Source organism: Ammospiza caudacuta, chromosome 1, assembly GCF_027887145.1.
Source record: "Ammospiza caudacuta isolate bAmmCau1 chromosome 1, bAmmCau1.pri, whole genome shotgun sequence".
In the NCBI taxonomy this organism is placed as follows: domain Eukaryota; kingdom Metazoa; phylum Chordata; class Aves; order Passeriformes; family Passerellidae; genus Ammospiza; species Ammospiza caudacuta.
Genome location: NC_080593.1, coordinates 133468256 through 133485189, shown reverse-complemented (window position 1 = coordinate 133485189; position 16934 = coordinate 133468256). Strand labels below are relative to the sequence as shown.

Genomic DNA, 16934 nt, shown 5'->3' with positions numbered 1-16934 from the left:
TAGTTTGATAGAAGAACATACTTAACCTATTTTTGGTTTGAAATTTGCTAGTAACTGTATTAAAAGTGAATGGGCTGGTCATTTTCATTTACATGCCCTATATTTGTAAACTTAGAGGTGAAGGGGTGTTTTAGCAGGTGAAGAATTTGCTCTACTGACTTGTGTTTTAAGTGTGCATATATTCTTTATTGTGGATGATTTCTTACATGGGTATTTGTGTCCCTCATTTAGGAGTGAATTGTTGTCCTTCATCAAAAAGCTTCGGGTAAGTCACAGTGGTGTTGAAAATATGTTTGCAACCAAAACATCCTTTTGGTGTAGTATTTTTCTGGAGTTTTTGTGTTAAATTCCAAAAAATCTAACAGTTATATGGGTGCTTTGTATGGCTGTAAAACGTCAGAGTTTGCTATACCTGGCATACAGCAGTGTGGAATAGCTTGTAAAAAAATTACCCTGAATTCTGGTGGAGATCTGTTTACATTGGGAGTGTATTTTATTGCAGCTGTCACGAAGCAAAGCATTCCTTTTGGAGGGAGACAGAAGCTGCTACATGCATCATACTAAGCAGCAGAAGTAAGAAGGAGGGAAATTGTTTATAGCTTCTGGGTTTGTAAATGCATAGAAAGTTGTAGTAAACCTAGCTTAAGCTTAAGGTTAGGTAGTAATCACAGAAACAACATAAAGATCTGTAAAACAAAAGTAAAGTTTATATCCAAGGAGTTATTCAGGAAAATATGAAGTAATTAAAAACTTTCTACAGAAACATTCTTGCAGTATCCTTGTGGTGCAGATCTCTTAACAAAATATTGTCCTATTTCAATAGGAAACTATAATGATTGCTTGACTTCTTACATAGTTTTGAAGCTTAGGGAAGAAAGTGGAGTTTTGTCAGTTCATGGAATATTTATTTTCCCCTACAGGAACCATTGGTTCTAACTACAATATTGTCCCTGTTTGTCAAGCTTCATAATGTTCGGGTTAGTATATATCATCAAAGTCTTTCTTGGTTTTCTTGAAATGTTTCTTGTTGATTTCTCACACCATCTTTCTTCTCTTAGGAAGACATTGTGAATGATATTGCAGCAGAACACATTTCTATCTGGCCCTCATCCATCCCCAAGTAAGATAATGATTAAGAACACTTTTTCAAAATACTGTATGTGATGGGTTTGGTCCCAGTTACTGTTAGTGTGGTTTCTCCGTGTAAAGGCATCACTGCCCCCATTCTGTCTCTGGAAAGGTTGGTTTGAGGACATGGAGAGTTTTGTTCCTAGTTTGATGGTCCTGGTGGAGATAGGGGAAACAAGAAAGAGGAGGAGAAAAGGTATGGCTTTTAATCTGTGTGCTTTATTGAACTATATGTTCACTTTATCTGAACCATATAATACTTTATTGTGAAATCACTAATATTTTTTGAGATGTGTTTGAATAATAGCCAAAATAGGAAGTAGCAAATGGTATGTATTGATTTATTCTGACTGTATTGAATTTTATTTCTCTACTGAAATTTAGAGGCTCTGTGGGGTGGGATCCCAGAATCTGGTTTAGTTCTGGCATTTTGTTCAAGCCTGTGAAGGCTGTATTTGTTCAGTCAGATTTACTATATTGTAACAACAGTAGTATTACTCAACACAAAATCCTTTCTGGAGTTAGTTATGCTTCACACTTAGGGCAAGGTGCTTGGGACCTCACCTAGAGGTGAAATCAAGTTAGTGGTTAAAAAAACAAAGCAGTAAGTTAGGAATTATTTTTCTTTCTTTTTTCTTTCAGTCTTCAATCAGTGGACTTTGAAGCTGTGGCTATCACAGTAAAAGAGCTGGTCAGCTATGCCTTGACTATCAATGCAAACAACCACTTCTGGTTAATTATTCAGGCAGATATTTATTTTGGTAAGTGAAACCAATGTCTGTGTTTAACATGTGTAGAGGAACCTTGCTGCTCTGAGATTTGTTTGACATAACCCTCCTTGTATTTCCTTTCATGAAAAGAAGTTTAAGTGATATATGAGGTTCAAATCTTCAGATGCAGTGGTGTAGGTGGGTTTGTCTGGGAAGGTGTCTAAGCCCACAGATAGCCTGAGCTTCTGATAGGTCATGCAGACTTGCTTTTAGGGGAAGGGAAACTATGAGTTACCCTTAACTTCCCTCTTCTAGTGCAGTTGGTCCTTGACTGGTGTAACTGTGCAAAACCATGGCACTTCAGTGTTTTATAAGTGAATGGAAACTTGTGAACAGTGATTGCTTTTAAATGTGGAGATCAGCTTCAGTGGAGCACAAGATGAGCAGAGTGGAGAGGATCTGTATTTTATATAGGGAAGTATCAAGGGTTTGTAAATGAGGAAGCATGAGGAAGGGTTTGTAAATGAGGAATAGCTACAGCTTTATAACTCTTGGGGTAAGAGGAGGAGTCTTAATGCAGTGCTCAGTGCTGTCATGTTACATGTGGGAGAGTGATTCAGGGTGATAAACTGTTTTCCAGTGTTTATTGCCTATACAAAGTGCAGCAGCATCCCAGAAGGAGGACATTTATGTAGGGAGCCTCAGAGCTGGTGTTTAAAAGAGCAGTGGCAGTGGGCTGTATTTCTGTTTTGCTTCTGCCACAGAGCCTGGAGGCTGCTGCCTTCTCTGCAGCTCAGGAAGGGCTTCCTGGGAGTGAAGTAGTGCTGAGCCATGAGGGTGCTGTTCTCTCACTCACACCAACTCCTTCACTACCTGTGTGTGCTCAGCTCACTGAAGACAAGTAGAATTCAGCTATGAGAGATGTATCTGAATAATTATATAAACAGTTGATCTGAGTATTAAATAACTGCTGTATTTGAGACCTTATTTGGCTTTTTTCCCTTGGCAGCAACTAATCAGTATTCAGCAGCCCTTCACTATTACCTGCAGGCAGGAGCTGTATGCTCGGACTTCTTCAATAAGATGGTGCCACCAGATGTGTACACAGACCAGGTGAGCTAAAGTGGGATTTGCAGAAATCTCTTTGGATTCAGACAGCATCCTGATTCTATGTAGAGACAAAAGTGTCCAGCACACACACTTTCCTGTAGCATGTGAGGTGTATCTTGATGCATTTAGGAACAGATGTCTTCATCAGTCCTTTTCTTTTTTGGCTTGTTGCTTGAAAGCCAGAGGAAATCTGAGCCTTCTCCTCTGCTGAATCACAGAAGGCTTTTCTGTTAGTTCATAGAGCCTGCAGAGCTGTGTGCTGGGAAAGCACTGTGGGACACCAGGAGCGTGGAGAGCAAATGGAAAACCCCAGAGCACAATCAGTGTGTGGTCTGACCATCCCCAGCTCATCCCTGCAGAGCCACACCGTGCTGGGCAGGGCTGGGGCCAGAGGGGCTCAGGACAGTGCAGCAGCCCTGCCTCACCAGCAGTGCTCACCTGAGCTCCAGCTGCTGAAAACATCTGGCTCCTACTGTGCTGGGAATCTCTATAGTGACAAATAGGGATGTGCTGAAGCCTGGGAGTTTCTAGGGGGCAGAAGAATGTAGATAGCTACTTAGATGGTCCCTTGAAAATAATAATAAAACCTGCAGTTTGTGTTCCAAAACATGCATTTCAGAACGTGTTCTGTTTTAAACCTTTCTGTAGGTGATAAAAAGAATGATCAAGTGTTGCTCTTTACTCAATTGTCACACCCAGGTAAGAGGTGAAACATGGCATTAACTTAAACATTTGCTTATAAATATTTATATAGGGGATAAATTTAAAAAATACTAACTTCAACTTCCCTTGGAAATACAATCTGCATTAGAGTAGGCTTTGTTATGTTTGCTTCTAGGACAGTTAGAGGACTAAAATTAGTAAATATAAGACATACTTGGAAATGTAAAATGTAGAAGTAGTCTGGGGGTGTTTTGTTCTACTTTTCTCTGATAATATAGACTTTTTTTTTTTTAAGAGAGGAGGTAGCCATGGGGTGGTGTTGGGAACCTGGCCTTGTTTTTCAAAACTCAGGTTCTGTTGCTGATCCATGGGGTCAGTCATTCTCCAAGAAGTAACAGCACTTGTACTGCGCTCTAAAGCTCTTCAATGCATTTGGAAACCTGGAAGCCAAGTCGCTCCCTTCTGATCTGAGTCAATCCCCTTTTCTTGTAGCTGTTGCCACTGCTGTGTGAGAATGATCTGTGTTCAGGTGCTCAGAACTTGCTTGCCCTGGTAACAAGGTCTAGATTAGGTCTAGAAAAGAAGTGGCATGAACAAGGCATTGTGTGGAAGGTTTGTTTGTGGGGAATTGAGGCTGTCAGAATCACCGAGTCTTTCCTTACAGGTAGCTATTTTGTGCCAGTTCCTCAGAGAAGTAGACTATAAAACTGCTTTTAAGGCACTGCAGGAACAGAACAGGTAAATGGTACAACAGAGTTTATAGATGCCTAAACACAGTATGTGACTCTGTCAGTTTAACCTGCCTTGTCTTTCAGTCACGATGCCATGGATTCTTACTATGAATACATCTGGGATGTCACCATCTTGGAATACTTGACATGTATCCTTTTGCTGGAATACCACACATGCTGGATGTTGACAGCTGAGAAAAAGTCCATTACCTACTGACTTTTCTTGACTCATCCTCAGATCTCCACCACAAAAGAGGCGAGACAGACAAGCGGCAGATAGCAGTGAGTTAACTCAGGGTGCTGGGACTTCTTTAGAGTCTTTCCCTCCCTGAAATCACCTCTGAAAAGGTGGTTTCTGTTCCAGTTAATTCCATCACACAATTCTTTTAGAATCTGGGTGCTTATGTCAAGTTGTGGCTGAAGGGGTGGGGTGATGGGGCATACAGGAAATTAAAACAGAAATAAATCACCCATGGAACTAGTGCTGAAAGTGCCTTGAAATGAAACAGCTCTACTGGAAGGCCTCATGCTACTTGTGTCTACTCTTTTGTTTCAAGATAAAAGCCATTGGCCAGACAGAGCTGAATGCCAGCAATCCTGAGGAAGTCCTACAGCTTGCTGCTCAGAGAAGGAAAAAGAAGTTTCTTCAAGCAATGGCAAAACTTTACTTTTAGGCTAATGCTGGAAGATGATTACAAAATGTATAAAAGTGAAAAAAATCTTTCAAGACTTTATTATTTTTAAAAATTCAATTAAATTTTTGTACAACATTTACAGTCTAGTATCTTTCTTCTTAGAAATAGATGAAATCTTACAATAAACCCCTTATTTTTACAAACTGTACAGAAGGCTGGAAGCAACTGCAGCTAGTTCCACAATGGCTTGTTTGAGAAGACATGAATTCAAGTTTACAAAGTTGTTGTGAGTGTAAAGTGGATGTGGGTGGCACTTGATGCTCTAGTGCAGCTTTGTGGGCTGCTCAGTGTAATGTAACACTTGTCCCTGGGTGTGCAGCACAGATTGGAGCATCATGAAAGAGGGAAGAGGAATGATACCCTTCTTTCCCAGTACTGCCCTTCATCACAGAAGTGACTCAGAGGTAGTGAGTATTCCAAGGAAAACACAGTAGTTAATGCTGTTCATAAGCACTGCTGGCATACAGCTCCACAGTTTAAAATACTGTTCCTATGATGCGAGTGGTTGCAGAGTACCTGCGGCTCCCTTTGCTCCACACCTTTTCCAGTTCTCATGCTTTTCTTTCTTGGTGCAAGTGGCTGGCTGGGGACTGTACTTCTTCCAGTTAGGGTTACTGCAGCAGCAGCTTCTTTGCTGGTACTCTTACCTGAGGTCAGTGATGCACTAAACTGAAGTTCATGGCAGGCCTAAAGGGCGTTAAATACATCAGGCTCCTGTGGAGCTGGGATTTGGTACAAGGCTGGCTGCAGTGTCCTGCACACACAGAGTGGTTTCAGAGATGTGAACTGCTTACCCAAGGGTCCCTGTAATACTGCACCTGAGGGGACTGACTGACTGACACAAGTGAGCTCTGACCTTCCCAGGAAAAGAAAAAGGGTCAAGAAGAGGTAATACATACAAGCTGTCAATATTCTCCTGCTCATCTAGCCCAAATTAAAGCAAGTAATTTCCTTTAATTATATATATAAGCTTGAGTGGACAAATCTTGCCACCCAGCCCTATTTAAGGATGTTCTTGAAAGTCATAAGTTAAGAATTCAGTTCCCACCATTAAGTCTTGTCAGAATGGACCAAAGTGGTCCAGGCTCTTGTGGTAGCAGGGTGCAATGCTCAGCTGAGCTCTTTTTGTCAAGTCTTTTAGTAGGAGGATGCTGGTCTCAGTTTCCATCTGCTGTGTCTTTTACTGCCAAAGTCTTTAATAGCAGTAAAGAGCATGAGTCACCTTTAGTGTGGTCTTGTTCTGAAGCACCAAGTCCTGTTTCTGAATCCATTTGTGATAATTGACTGTATTTCATTTCTTCTCTGTGCTTTTGGGAGGGGTTATAATTCCTCCTGTTGACACAGGTGATAACTGCCCTGGGGCAGTAGACACTACTGCACTGTTCACTTCTTCCTGCATATTGGGAAAGAAGACAGCAATTAATACCTGTGACAATTAATACCTTTTTTGTGGCAGGAAGAGGCAGCAGTGCTTCCTCACACCACTCACACTGTTCAAGTGCTCTAAAGTCAGGGTACTGAGAAAACCAAAGTGACATTGCATAACAAAGTCACAAACAGCTCCCCTGTACTGGTAATGCAAGTGTGTGCTGGGAGTGTTAGGGTAAAGCAAGTGTTGTTTACAGCAGCACTGGTGGTGGGCACTCCCTCACTGAGGTGAGCCAGGCCAGGTGTGAGCAAGGAGGTGCTTTGGCCTCTCAAAAGCTGCCCTGGGACAAGGAACGTGTAATGAACTCTCAGCTGCCCAAACTGCACATCCACAAACCACTTACCAGCATGTCCAGATAATTTGTGTGGGTCTGGATATTGTGGCGATCTTCCGCTGCAACCTTCTTGAAGTTCTTCAGCTTCACAGGGACCTTTTTTGCCACATTGACAAAAGGAACCATCCATTGTACACACTCTGAAATGCTGTCCCAATCTAAGCCTGAAAGGTAGAACACCAGAATATATTTAGAAATCATGAGATGTAGCACAGTGTTCCCATATGACCATGAGTTAAAAAACACAATAATACGGCAGATAAAAATTCAGAAACATCCTCCCAGAAACAGCCAACATTCCTTATGCTTTTACTTAAAAAGGTGGTGGCTGGAGGGTGAATGGAGGTCACAAGGGTTGTTGCTTTCCAGGGGAGGCTGAAGTGACTTGTGGCTTGAACACAAGATTGTGGGTCATGCTATAAAAACACACTGGGTGTTGCTGACAGACATGCACGACTACTTGAAAACTACATTTCAGGAGAAAAAGTGGCTAAATATATAGCTAATGATTCCCCAAACACTTGGAAGCCATTGAGCAAATATTAGCCCAAAAGCAAGAACAATAAATGTTTCAATTCCTTAGCAAAAGCTGCACTGCTGGGGTTTCCGTCTTCTGAGTCTTTGTAACATCTGAAATAGTGGTAGGAAGTGAAATTAGAAGGAAAAGAAGCACACAGAACAAATATTAGTGTCCATGTAGGTTTTGGTCTTTGCAGCTTGGTAAACCAATACCATCTTAAGCAAATTTGGGTCTGTGACATCTCCCAGAATTCCCTGCCCCACAAGGCCAAGCTCTGCAGAGGCATCTTACCTGAAGCTTTCTTAACTATTTCAATTGAGGTATAGTGGCAGAGTGCTGCAGCAGCTAGTGTTCTGTACTGGAAGTCCAAAGAATTCACATCCAGAATACACAGGTCTAAAAGCTGAGGACATGAAGAGTAACAAATGTTCACAAGCTGATACTTTGGCATGATCCTTTCTCAAAGAAGACTGGGCACACAGCAGTCCTCCTACAGCCAGAACAGGGCTGAGCTCCAGGAAGGTGTCTTAAATTTAAATACTACCTAGTGTAGTATTTACACCACTGAGCTACCTCTCTGAGGCTGGGCACAACGCATGTCCATACCAACAGAACCACAGCTCTTCCAAAATAGTCAAAACACTCCCCAGGCTGCTGTCTTGGCAATTACACAGATACACTGTTAAGGGCAGTTAAAAAACAGCCTCGAGCCCAAAATGATCCACCTTCCTCTCAGAGCTGTCGCTACAGTTTACAGAATGCTGGAGTGATTAAAGAAATAAAATGGATTTTTTTATTTTTCCAGCACACAGAAAAGTCTTAAAGTATGTGAAAGCAGGGAAATGAGAAACACAGGGGTAGTTGTCCTCAAAACTGAATTTCTTTGGTGGAGTCAAACTTGCACGCTCCTTAACAAAGTAACAGGTGAGGGGGAAACAAGGGAACACTTAGGACGAAGTGGCTTTCAGGGTGTAATGTTCAGTAGCACTTGTCACTGCCCCAAGAACCATTTTCCAATGTTTTACTACTTACCTGGGCTATTTGAATGAATTTTTCCTGAGAATACTGAGGTAGCAGTACTTTTGGAACATCCTTCAGAGCATCCACTTGAAGATAGAGGTTCAGCCAAGAGACAATTGTCACTGGACAGAGTTCCCATTTTAAAGCCTGCAAATATTTAACAAACAGTTAAGTGCCATAAACCACTCAAGGATAGTTTTGTGCTCCGATTTCTTCCTATGCCTCTCCTGAGATTATTGCACATATCCTTAAAAGACGCCAAAAAATATTTCCAGTTTCAAGTATAAGTATTCTTCTTGAGTTGCATTCTTACTGCTTTTTGAAAAGGCTGTATTAGGATCAGCACAAATCTGTATCCTTTCACCTGTGCAGTTGGATTTTATATGTCTTCTTCATTCAGAAGCTGGGAAATTCATATTATTTCCTCAAGCTTTTGGGCTAGCTGTGTGAACCTGCAGCTCATATCTATTAAGGAAGAGTAAATATATAGAGTCCTGTGCTGGTAAAGATAGATCCTTTCCAACACAAGGAGCACCAAGCAGAGCGAAGTTTTTGTCTGTCTCCCCAGAAGCCCCTGTTCTGGACAGCAGGGGATGTTGGCAAGTGCAGTACATGACAGTGAGAGCTTTCCAGCCTGCCTGTGGCTGCCTGCACTCTTGAGAGCCTTTACAGTCACACAAGCATGAGAAACCTGCCCTTTTCTACCAGTCAGGGATTGCATCCCAGCTAGGGTGTCAGAGGTCCACACACACACAACAAAGGCTCCACTACTGTGCACAAACAAGGACAGGTTCCTTTTCCTAAGCAAGTAAGTGACATTAAAACAGAAGGCTCAGCTGGAGGGTCTTTCACCCAGCATTTACAAACACAGCAAATTATTACCTTTAACATAATAAGTTCCATTCTTACAATATCTTCCTCACTGCAAGCACCATCAGTGACGTAAGCAAATTCCTGTATTTTAGGAGCGTAGATTTCCTTTAAAGGGAGGGAAAATGAAGATGAGTGTATCTTACAGTTCTAAGAAAGGTTGAGAAGATACTGGGAAATACTTTTCTGTCCACATTGACATTTTAACTTTTCTTATGCTATAACAGTGTTTTTTTCATTATATGAACTGACATGAAACTTACAGGATAAGGAGATGACACATAACCTACTTGGGTTTTAGTATCTGTTTTACAATGCAATGGATTATTGCAACCCTTTGAGCTTCTGGGGAGATAAATGCTGACCAAGCAAATCAGAACACCCTTTCATTTTTAGATCTTTCTACTCAGCCATTCCAATGCTGTAAAAACATACATCATCCCAATTTTCCTACAGATGGCTGACTGGTACAGATTACCGGCATTGTCAGTGCTGATGTAATTGCATAAATTAAAAAAATGAAAAAACCAAAGAGAAAAGCTAAAAAAAAGAAGAGAGAAAATTCCACAACCACCTACTGCAACTGTCAAAATCCATGGTGCAGAGATGGTCAAGGAAATTTGTTAAGCCAGTCATGCCAGCTGGGGCCAAGCACAGTTTGGTAAGTAGAAGAGAGCTTGCCAGCAAAAGTGCTTCCCTACCAGCTGGCTCTGTGACCACCATGGCCCCATGAAATTCCTTAGGACAGGAATGACTGCTCATATGTACAACCTTGCTTTGGGAACCACAGTGAGATCTGGGGGTTCCAAGATAACAAACCCAAGTTCTCATGTCAGTCTAGCCCACTATGCATCACCCAAAAGCTCTTGGTCCATGGATGTAGCACACAATGTGAGGTCTCACCATCGCTGCACTCAGGACTCACACTCCACTAAATGGAGGCTGTTGTAAGGGTATCAGCCTGATGTACAGGCAGTTTGAGACTTAGGCTTGGTTTTGTTCACGTCCCACACCCATTCCTGAGATTGTCTGCCAACTGCAGTATGTTTGGAAAAAGACTAGACAAAACAAAACTACTTCTGGCACATTTGCATGCCTTTTAAGCTTATGTGGTCTCTTCCCTACTGCTGGAGAAAGGGAGGACAAAAACTACTCTCTGAGAGACTGACAAATGCACAACTGAAGGAAGAGAAAAAATCTCCCCTTCTGACCTTCAGTGTTGTACATACACCATCAAGTTCAAAAGATTCAGACATGAAATAATTGTTATAACTGTCTTTTTAGTTACTCCAAATTCAAGATCCTCCTCCCTGTAACAGAGCTTCTTACCTCAAGTTTGGAGGCAATAAATAATGAGGTAATTCCTATGAGCTGAAGCATGCTCTTGTTAATGTTCTTTTGTGTCAACATGAATCTATCAAAGAAGTCTTGAGCTAGGTAGAAGGTTTCCCGGTGGAGTGCATACACCTCACACACCTACAACAGGGGAAAAAACCCCAAAAGTTCTGTTATAAAACTCTGTGTACACACACAGGAGTATTCAAGCTTTAACAGCAAAATGCAAGTTCATCTTTTGCACACACAAAGCTTCACATACCAAGGTATGGTGTGATGCAGTGGTTAGCATGGGATTGGAAAAGGTATTTCCCATGCTTCCACCTAAATGTGAATTGCCTATGAGGTACTAAAAGACTTTCAAGAAGTATTTTTTCCAAATTAAATAGCAACCATTTTTCCACTGGAAGAAGAAAGCCCGTGGAGGAAAAAACCCCAACAAAACAGCAGCACCTACACACACACATATTAATTATCTTGATTAAGAATACTCTCAAGCCTCAAGCTGAAGTCAAATCCCCGCTGAATTCCCAGTAGGTCTGTCCCAGGGCAGAGCCACTAAAAAAACCAAAATCTTAGGCTCTACAGCAAAAGAGCCTGGAAGTTCCTGCTGGAGTGGGCTGTGCTGGCAGGCCAGGAGCACTGCCTGCAGCCCCTCAGGCACACCAGCAGCCTCACTAAGCAGGAACAAAACTGCAGGAGCTGCCATCTGCTCCATCCCATTGCTGGTTTCCCTGGCAGGGAGAACTTTTAATATTCGCATTGTATCAAAGTGTTTCAAATGCCAGTTCAACAAAAAAAGAAAGGAGAGTGCCCAGACCTGGAGATCTTAGGGAGAGCCCTACTTTTCATCTAATCTCTAATTGAACTGGGAGGGGCTACCACATTTCCAGCTCTCCTGCAACTCCATCCCCCTTTCACAACTAGAAAGCAGTTAGATATCCATTAATTACTTACAATCTACTTGCAGTAAAGAACAAGAGCAGAAAAGAACATCCAAGAAATAGATCCCAGCCACTTTATTATTTTACTTGGATACAACATCAGAATATAATCTCGCTACTACAAGCTATTTCTCAAGATAAGGTTGGAAGCTCATTTGCAAATTAAAGCCCTTCCTGACCACCAAAAATGCAACTGATTGGCAGAAATAGCACAGCTCCACTCTTTTAAACCTGATAAACGATGCATTACTCTGATACTATTAACGACTGCTCTAAAGAAGATTCAGAGCTAAAACTGCATAGACCAGGCCTGCTCATAAATAAATGGCAGAATTTCTATAGAAGTGTAATTTCCCAACATAACAACACTTGGCCATGTTAAGCAGCATCTGTTATAATGTTACAGAAGACTGTTAGGAACTACTGAAGAGGTCTCAAAGTTGCTGGGATTTAAATCTGCTGTGGCATATAGAACCACTGAGCTGGACAAAAGCAATGCCCCTGATGATTGTTTGGAAGTTGGATGATTTCCTAGTTCAAGATTTAAAAAAAAGCAACTCTTCTCTGCTCTCTTCCTATGATAAAATTGAAAATTTGCTATGAAATCAGAAAATAGCATCATGGGCTGACACTCAAGAGCTCTTGATATGGTCAGGCCATAAATCCTCAACAGATGCAGTTTTCTCATGGCTTAGATACAGTCTACCCCCTAAGTTAGAGATCCATAATTTCAATACAAGTGTCTCAAAACCAGATTTCTCTCTCTTGTAGGATGCAGGGTGCCATGAGCAAAAGTTAAAATACTGCTGCTTACTGTCCTGGGGGGAGAGGAAGTTCAGTACCTCCTGCCTGGGAAGGCCCAGGTGTAGCTCACCAAGAGCATCAAAAGCAGTCATTTGTTCTGCTGCAAAATAGTTTGGCCATTTTTTACAACTGCACATGTTACTATGAGATCTTTATGTAAAAGCTGTGCTTTTACCTGCCTACTTCACGGGCATAACACATGATAAAGTAACTAAAGATACACACCTCTAAGAGCCAGTCTAGCAGTATGGATCTCATGTGAGGTTGCAAACTAGAATGTAGTGATGTGAAGTGTTTGCAGTGAGCATATCTGTTTTCCTTCGTCAGGATGTTGAGCCAGACATCTTTGGAATTGCCCCAGCTATGGAATAAAGTTACACAAAGCATTAGTAAGTATATGCACAATTAAAAAAATAAAAACCAAACAAACACGTTATTTATTATTTACAGATATTCAAAAAGAAAAAATCCATATTATAAGATCCTTATGGTAATTGGAAAAGTGCAGGAACATTTGGAACATTTTACATCACCACAACAGCAGCTTGGCAAGCTCACCAACAAGCCCAGTTCTACAGAACAGGCAGTAAAACTGAACATGTGCCACTCAAAGCTGTATGTGCAACTAGAGTTCCCTATTTTGCCTACTTTGGTGGCTGTTCAGAGAGCAAGATAAAACCAAACCCTCCCCCTAAAAAAGAACAATATACTCCTCCTCAGGAAACATAAAGCATACATAAGCTTAGCTTGAGAAAAGCTAGAGATAGTGTTTAAAACTCACTCATCCATCCCTTTATTTCCTAGCTTACTTCACAGCTCAGAAGCAAGCTATTTAGAGAAAAAAATATGTTCTTCTTTATTGTTAACTTATAAATTATTAGTGCTCCAGTCTGTTTGGGAAGATGATGCCTATATCATCAATATGGCTTTATTTGTAATTGTTACTATCAATCCATATGGGCTTTTTCTTAGATGCTCTTCTCATCCTGCAGGTACTAAGAGGAAAAGCATGTTAACCAATGAAATCACGATTTCCTACTGAAATTTTTGGAGTTATTTACCTTTCCTCAAGCAGAAGGGGAGAGACAAAGCTGATCACTGGTATTGCCTACAAATTTTAACCCAGGTCAGTTTCATTGTGTTGCCCTCATAAGTTAGAAGCTGGGGAGATAGTTGCTTGTTTAATACACAACTCTTCCCATTTAAGCAGGCAGGCATTGAGAAATGAATTATGATCTTCTTACAGCAGTTAGGGAAGGATGGAGAAGGCAGGAGAAGTAAATTATCCTCTAATTCAGCTAATCAGAAAGGATGGAGTTCAGCTTCACCAGATGCCTGTCAACAACAGGATTAAGCACCTTGCATGGAACTCTGTATCTGAACAGGTCTTTGAGGTAAAGCATCACCTGGCAGCATCTTGAAGTTCTGATCCAGTTTGGGCCAGCACAAAAAACCACCAAGATATGTATATCTATAGAAAGGTTCTCTTAAGTAATGCTACCTGTTCTGCTTCTCTTCTCATTGACCTAGGCAGAAGTTTTCCTCAACACATTGCAGTAAATTTACCACCTCCTTCATCAAAGCCCAGGCTGATACAAACAGCAGCTGGGTACTTCTCTAGCACAGCCTGATCAAAGCTATCTCTCTGCAGAAGGGCAACTGTCTGAACTGTGACTGCACCAAGCACATTGCATTGCACTAGCAGGCTACCTGCACAGTGGTATTGCCACAAGTTTATTTGAACACTTTAAGTTCTTTAAGCAAATTTGGTTAAATATTTTTTAGCCACAGTTCCAATAGCACTGAAAGAAGTTTAGTTTAACCCTTAACCTTTAGAGTGCCTTAACCCTCAGAGTGTCCACTGTAAAGTTATAAAAGGACAGCTCTGAAATGTGAAAACTGTCTGGTGTGTTTATAAGATCAGGAAAAAAATATTCAAACAACCAAACTCAAGAATTTCTCTCTTTTGCTTGTACATAAAATCTTTTGTGAGATAAGGAGACAAGTAGAGGTATGTATTATATAAGCACATAAAACAAGATTTTATTAGAGTAGTTCACACATTAACAATTACTGCCTCTGTTAAACTTACTTGAGTTCTGGCAAAGGAGATGGATTTATGAAGAGGTTCCTGAATCTGTATTTTTTGAATCTTGAGAAGTCAGTGGTTACTGATTCTTTGTGAGGTGTTTCAATAATTATGCAAGGTGAGATACCTCCTGTTATCGTGGGGGGCCAACAACTCTGCAAAATAAACAAGGTGTCTTTTAAATGCTGTGTTTACTATGAGAGCAAGAAAGGCAATAGATTACAGTAACAGCAATAATACATGTAATGTACATTAGTCTTTCTAGATCTCAGCATTGATTCAAGTACTGAAACCAAGAAAGAAGAAAATTAAATGCCAACAAAACCTTCCATAGCCAAGATGGAATATATATAAATAAATTGGATGCATTTGGGAACTCAGCTTTGAGGAAGATGACCATCTTTAGTTTATGAACCCACAAGTAACCTATCCATTGCTTGAAAAGCTCAGTTACAGTACAAAAGGCAAAGATATTAATTGCTACTAAAACACAGGACATTAGGTTACTAGTCCAATCTACTTATCTATTCAGAGGAAAAGAAAGGAGGGGGTGGAGGTTTTACTGTCTCTCAGTGGAAATTCAGCAACTTGTTATCTTCCAGTTTAGTGCTCCAGAGAGGAGCCACCCATCTCAGCTCCAGAGCTAGATACCCACTGAGCAAGCAGCAGCTGTGAACTCTCTCTCAGCTTGCCAATGCCAAATATGGGATGCAGTGACTCCAAATGAGAAGACTGCAAAGGTATTCCTGCAGAAAGCCTTAGGAAGGAATTCTAGATGTCTTTGGTTAACTGTAACTTGTTTCACTAATGCTTATTTGGTTGTAAGTAACCAATCAGTAAGGGGGTATCAAATCCCTGGAGCACATGCAATGCTGTAATGGCTGACAGCCTTCAAAATGGTGTCACACAACCTAAATTATCCCCTGCGGAGCTGAGAGGGAATCCCAGTCACAAAGAATGGCAACACTTGTCCCTGAACACAGAAGCTTTTCCTATACAGCTGACTTGCAAGGTAAGCTACACAGGATTCCTCAGTATATCCCAACCTATTTATAGCCAGACTGAAGTACCCCAAGAGTGAAGTTACATACCCCAGCAGAACTGACCTTAACAAACACAACCAACAGAAAAGGGAGGTCGTACTCCTCCTTCTCTCCTGTGAGCCTCACTGCCCAAGTTCCACTCCAATGCTTGCCAGACCCTCTGCTGAGTTGACTTAATTCACTAACCTGGCAGAACTTTAACTTATTTTCTAATGCCAAATTAGCAAGATGAACCTGCCTACTGCTTTGTTCAAGGAATGGAGCAAGGCTGGAGATGGACTGCACAGCCCTTCAAGGAAGAAGAGACAGGGACACAGGATGTCCCCCTTTCAGCAAAGTTGAAACACTTCACACTTAAGTTTCACCCCAGGTACAGCTGAAATACTTATGCAGCATTTTTCCCTACTCAAGATTTACAAAGACAACTTCACAATCAGAAGAGTTTTGCTTCACCATAGCTGTTAGTCTCATTCACTTTACAAACAGAATAATTACAAACAATATTATTTGCAAGAGAAAGTTATAATATTTTACTAGTCTGCTTTACAACAGAATACCATAAGGCCTGTCAGTTTTAAGAGCTTACTGTGTTAGTGAAAACACATTCCTAAATTGATTTAAAAAATCAAAAGAACTGTTAAATGAAACTAAAGATAGCCTGCATGGTTATGAATCTCAACTAAATGGCCATGAAACCACACCTAAAGTTAAAACAAGGGCAGTGATCTTGTTTAGACTTGCCTCTAGGCCTAACCTGCTCTGCATATGGAATTGTTCTGAAATATCAGGGGTGATTCTCTTTTTTCACTTAATCTTACTCTGCAGTGGCAAGATCCTTCCTTACGTTGAAGGATCTTTTATCTGCAATCAAGTCGTGTAAAACAGATAAAAAGGTGCTAAGCTCCTATAGTTTCTAATATCTAAAAATACAAACTTCCCCTATTCAATACCTTCTGGTGTGGAATGCGTGGTTTCACACCTACCAACACAAACCAGACTCCCTTACCTAGTTTGAAATGGTATTCACAATTGAATTACCTTAATTTCATATTGATGTTTTTTTGCAATTTTTCCATCTTCTCTTTTCTTAATCTCCTGCTGAAAAGAGAGACACATCAATACACTGACAGTGACCAGCACACCCTCCTACAGCTCAGAAAATCTCTTGCTACCCCTGCCTTGCACTTTGTAACATGGCAAAATAAAGACTGTCCCATCCAAATGCACTGGAGAGCTTTCAGTATCATCCAACTTTCCAAGTTGCTCAAATTGCTCACCTCTGCTGTTCTCCTTTTTCTGGTCTGGAGATAATCTAGTGCTTGCAGTTCTTGTGGAGCCTCTTCTGGACAGGACAGTGGCTGCTGCTGTTTGGCCTGCAAACGGCTACTGCAAAGAGTAAAAAGACATGAGATGTTAGGAGAGCAGCAGTTGTTAGATTAGTACAGATACTCTGAGTACAATGCTAACAGCTTACCTGCGCCTTGACATCTTCTCTGGGCTATGAGATCT

At 41.0% G+C, this 16934-nt stretch overlaps 2 protein-coding genes across 4 annotated transcripts in view; one reads left to right on the top strand and one right to left on the bottom strand.

Annotated features, from left to right (window-relative positions):
* INTS8 (integrator complex subunit 8) overlaps window positions 1-5158 on the top strand; it is a 21146-nt gene extending 15988 nt beyond the window's left edge. Inside the window, exons 18-27 of one of the 2 annotated variants that reach the window (XM_058821393.1) lie at window positions 232-265; window positions 921-977; window positions 1059-1120; window positions 1771-1889; window positions 2848-2951; window positions 3597-3647; window positions 4276-4349; window positions 4427-4491; window positions 4581-4624; window positions 4900-5158. In XM_058821393.1, the coding sequence (XP_058677376.1) occupies window positions 232-265; window positions 921-977; window positions 1059-1120; window positions 1771-1889; window positions 2848-2951; window positions 3597-3647; window positions 4276-4349; window positions 4427-4491; window positions 4581-4624; window positions 4900-5016 (727 nt within the window). In that variant the 3' untranslated portion in view covers window positions 5017-5158. Of the gene's footprint in view, window positions 1-231; window positions 266-920; window positions 978-1058; window positions 1121-1770; window positions 1890-2847; window positions 2952-3596; window positions 3648-4275; window positions 4350-4426; window positions 4492-4580; window positions 4625-4899 lie in introns of those variants that run through there. The other variant, XM_058821395.1, reaches the window with a different exon arrangement.
* CCNE2 (cyclin E2) lies at window positions 4822-16934 on the bottom strand. Of its 2 annotated transcripts, none has more exons than XM_058821397.1 (11): window positions 16900-16934; window positions 16703-16811; window positions 16464-16523; window positions 14386-14537; window positions 12519-12654; window positions 10540-10686; window positions 9223-9318; window positions 8353-8487; window positions 7612-7723; window positions 6810-6964; window positions 4822-6430 (listed from the first exon to the last, which is right to left on the bottom strand). In XM_058821397.1, exons 1-11 carry the CDS (start codon window positions 16911-16913, stop codon window positions 6329-6331), a joined length of 1218 nt encoding a protein of 405 aa, XP_058677380.1. In that variant the 5' UTR covers window positions 16914-16934; the 3' UTR covers window positions 4822-6328. The 2 variants fall into 2 exon arrangements, with proteins under 2 accessions (XP_058677380.1, XP_058677382.1); XM_058821399.1 differs by having other exon boundaries at window positions 16464-16520.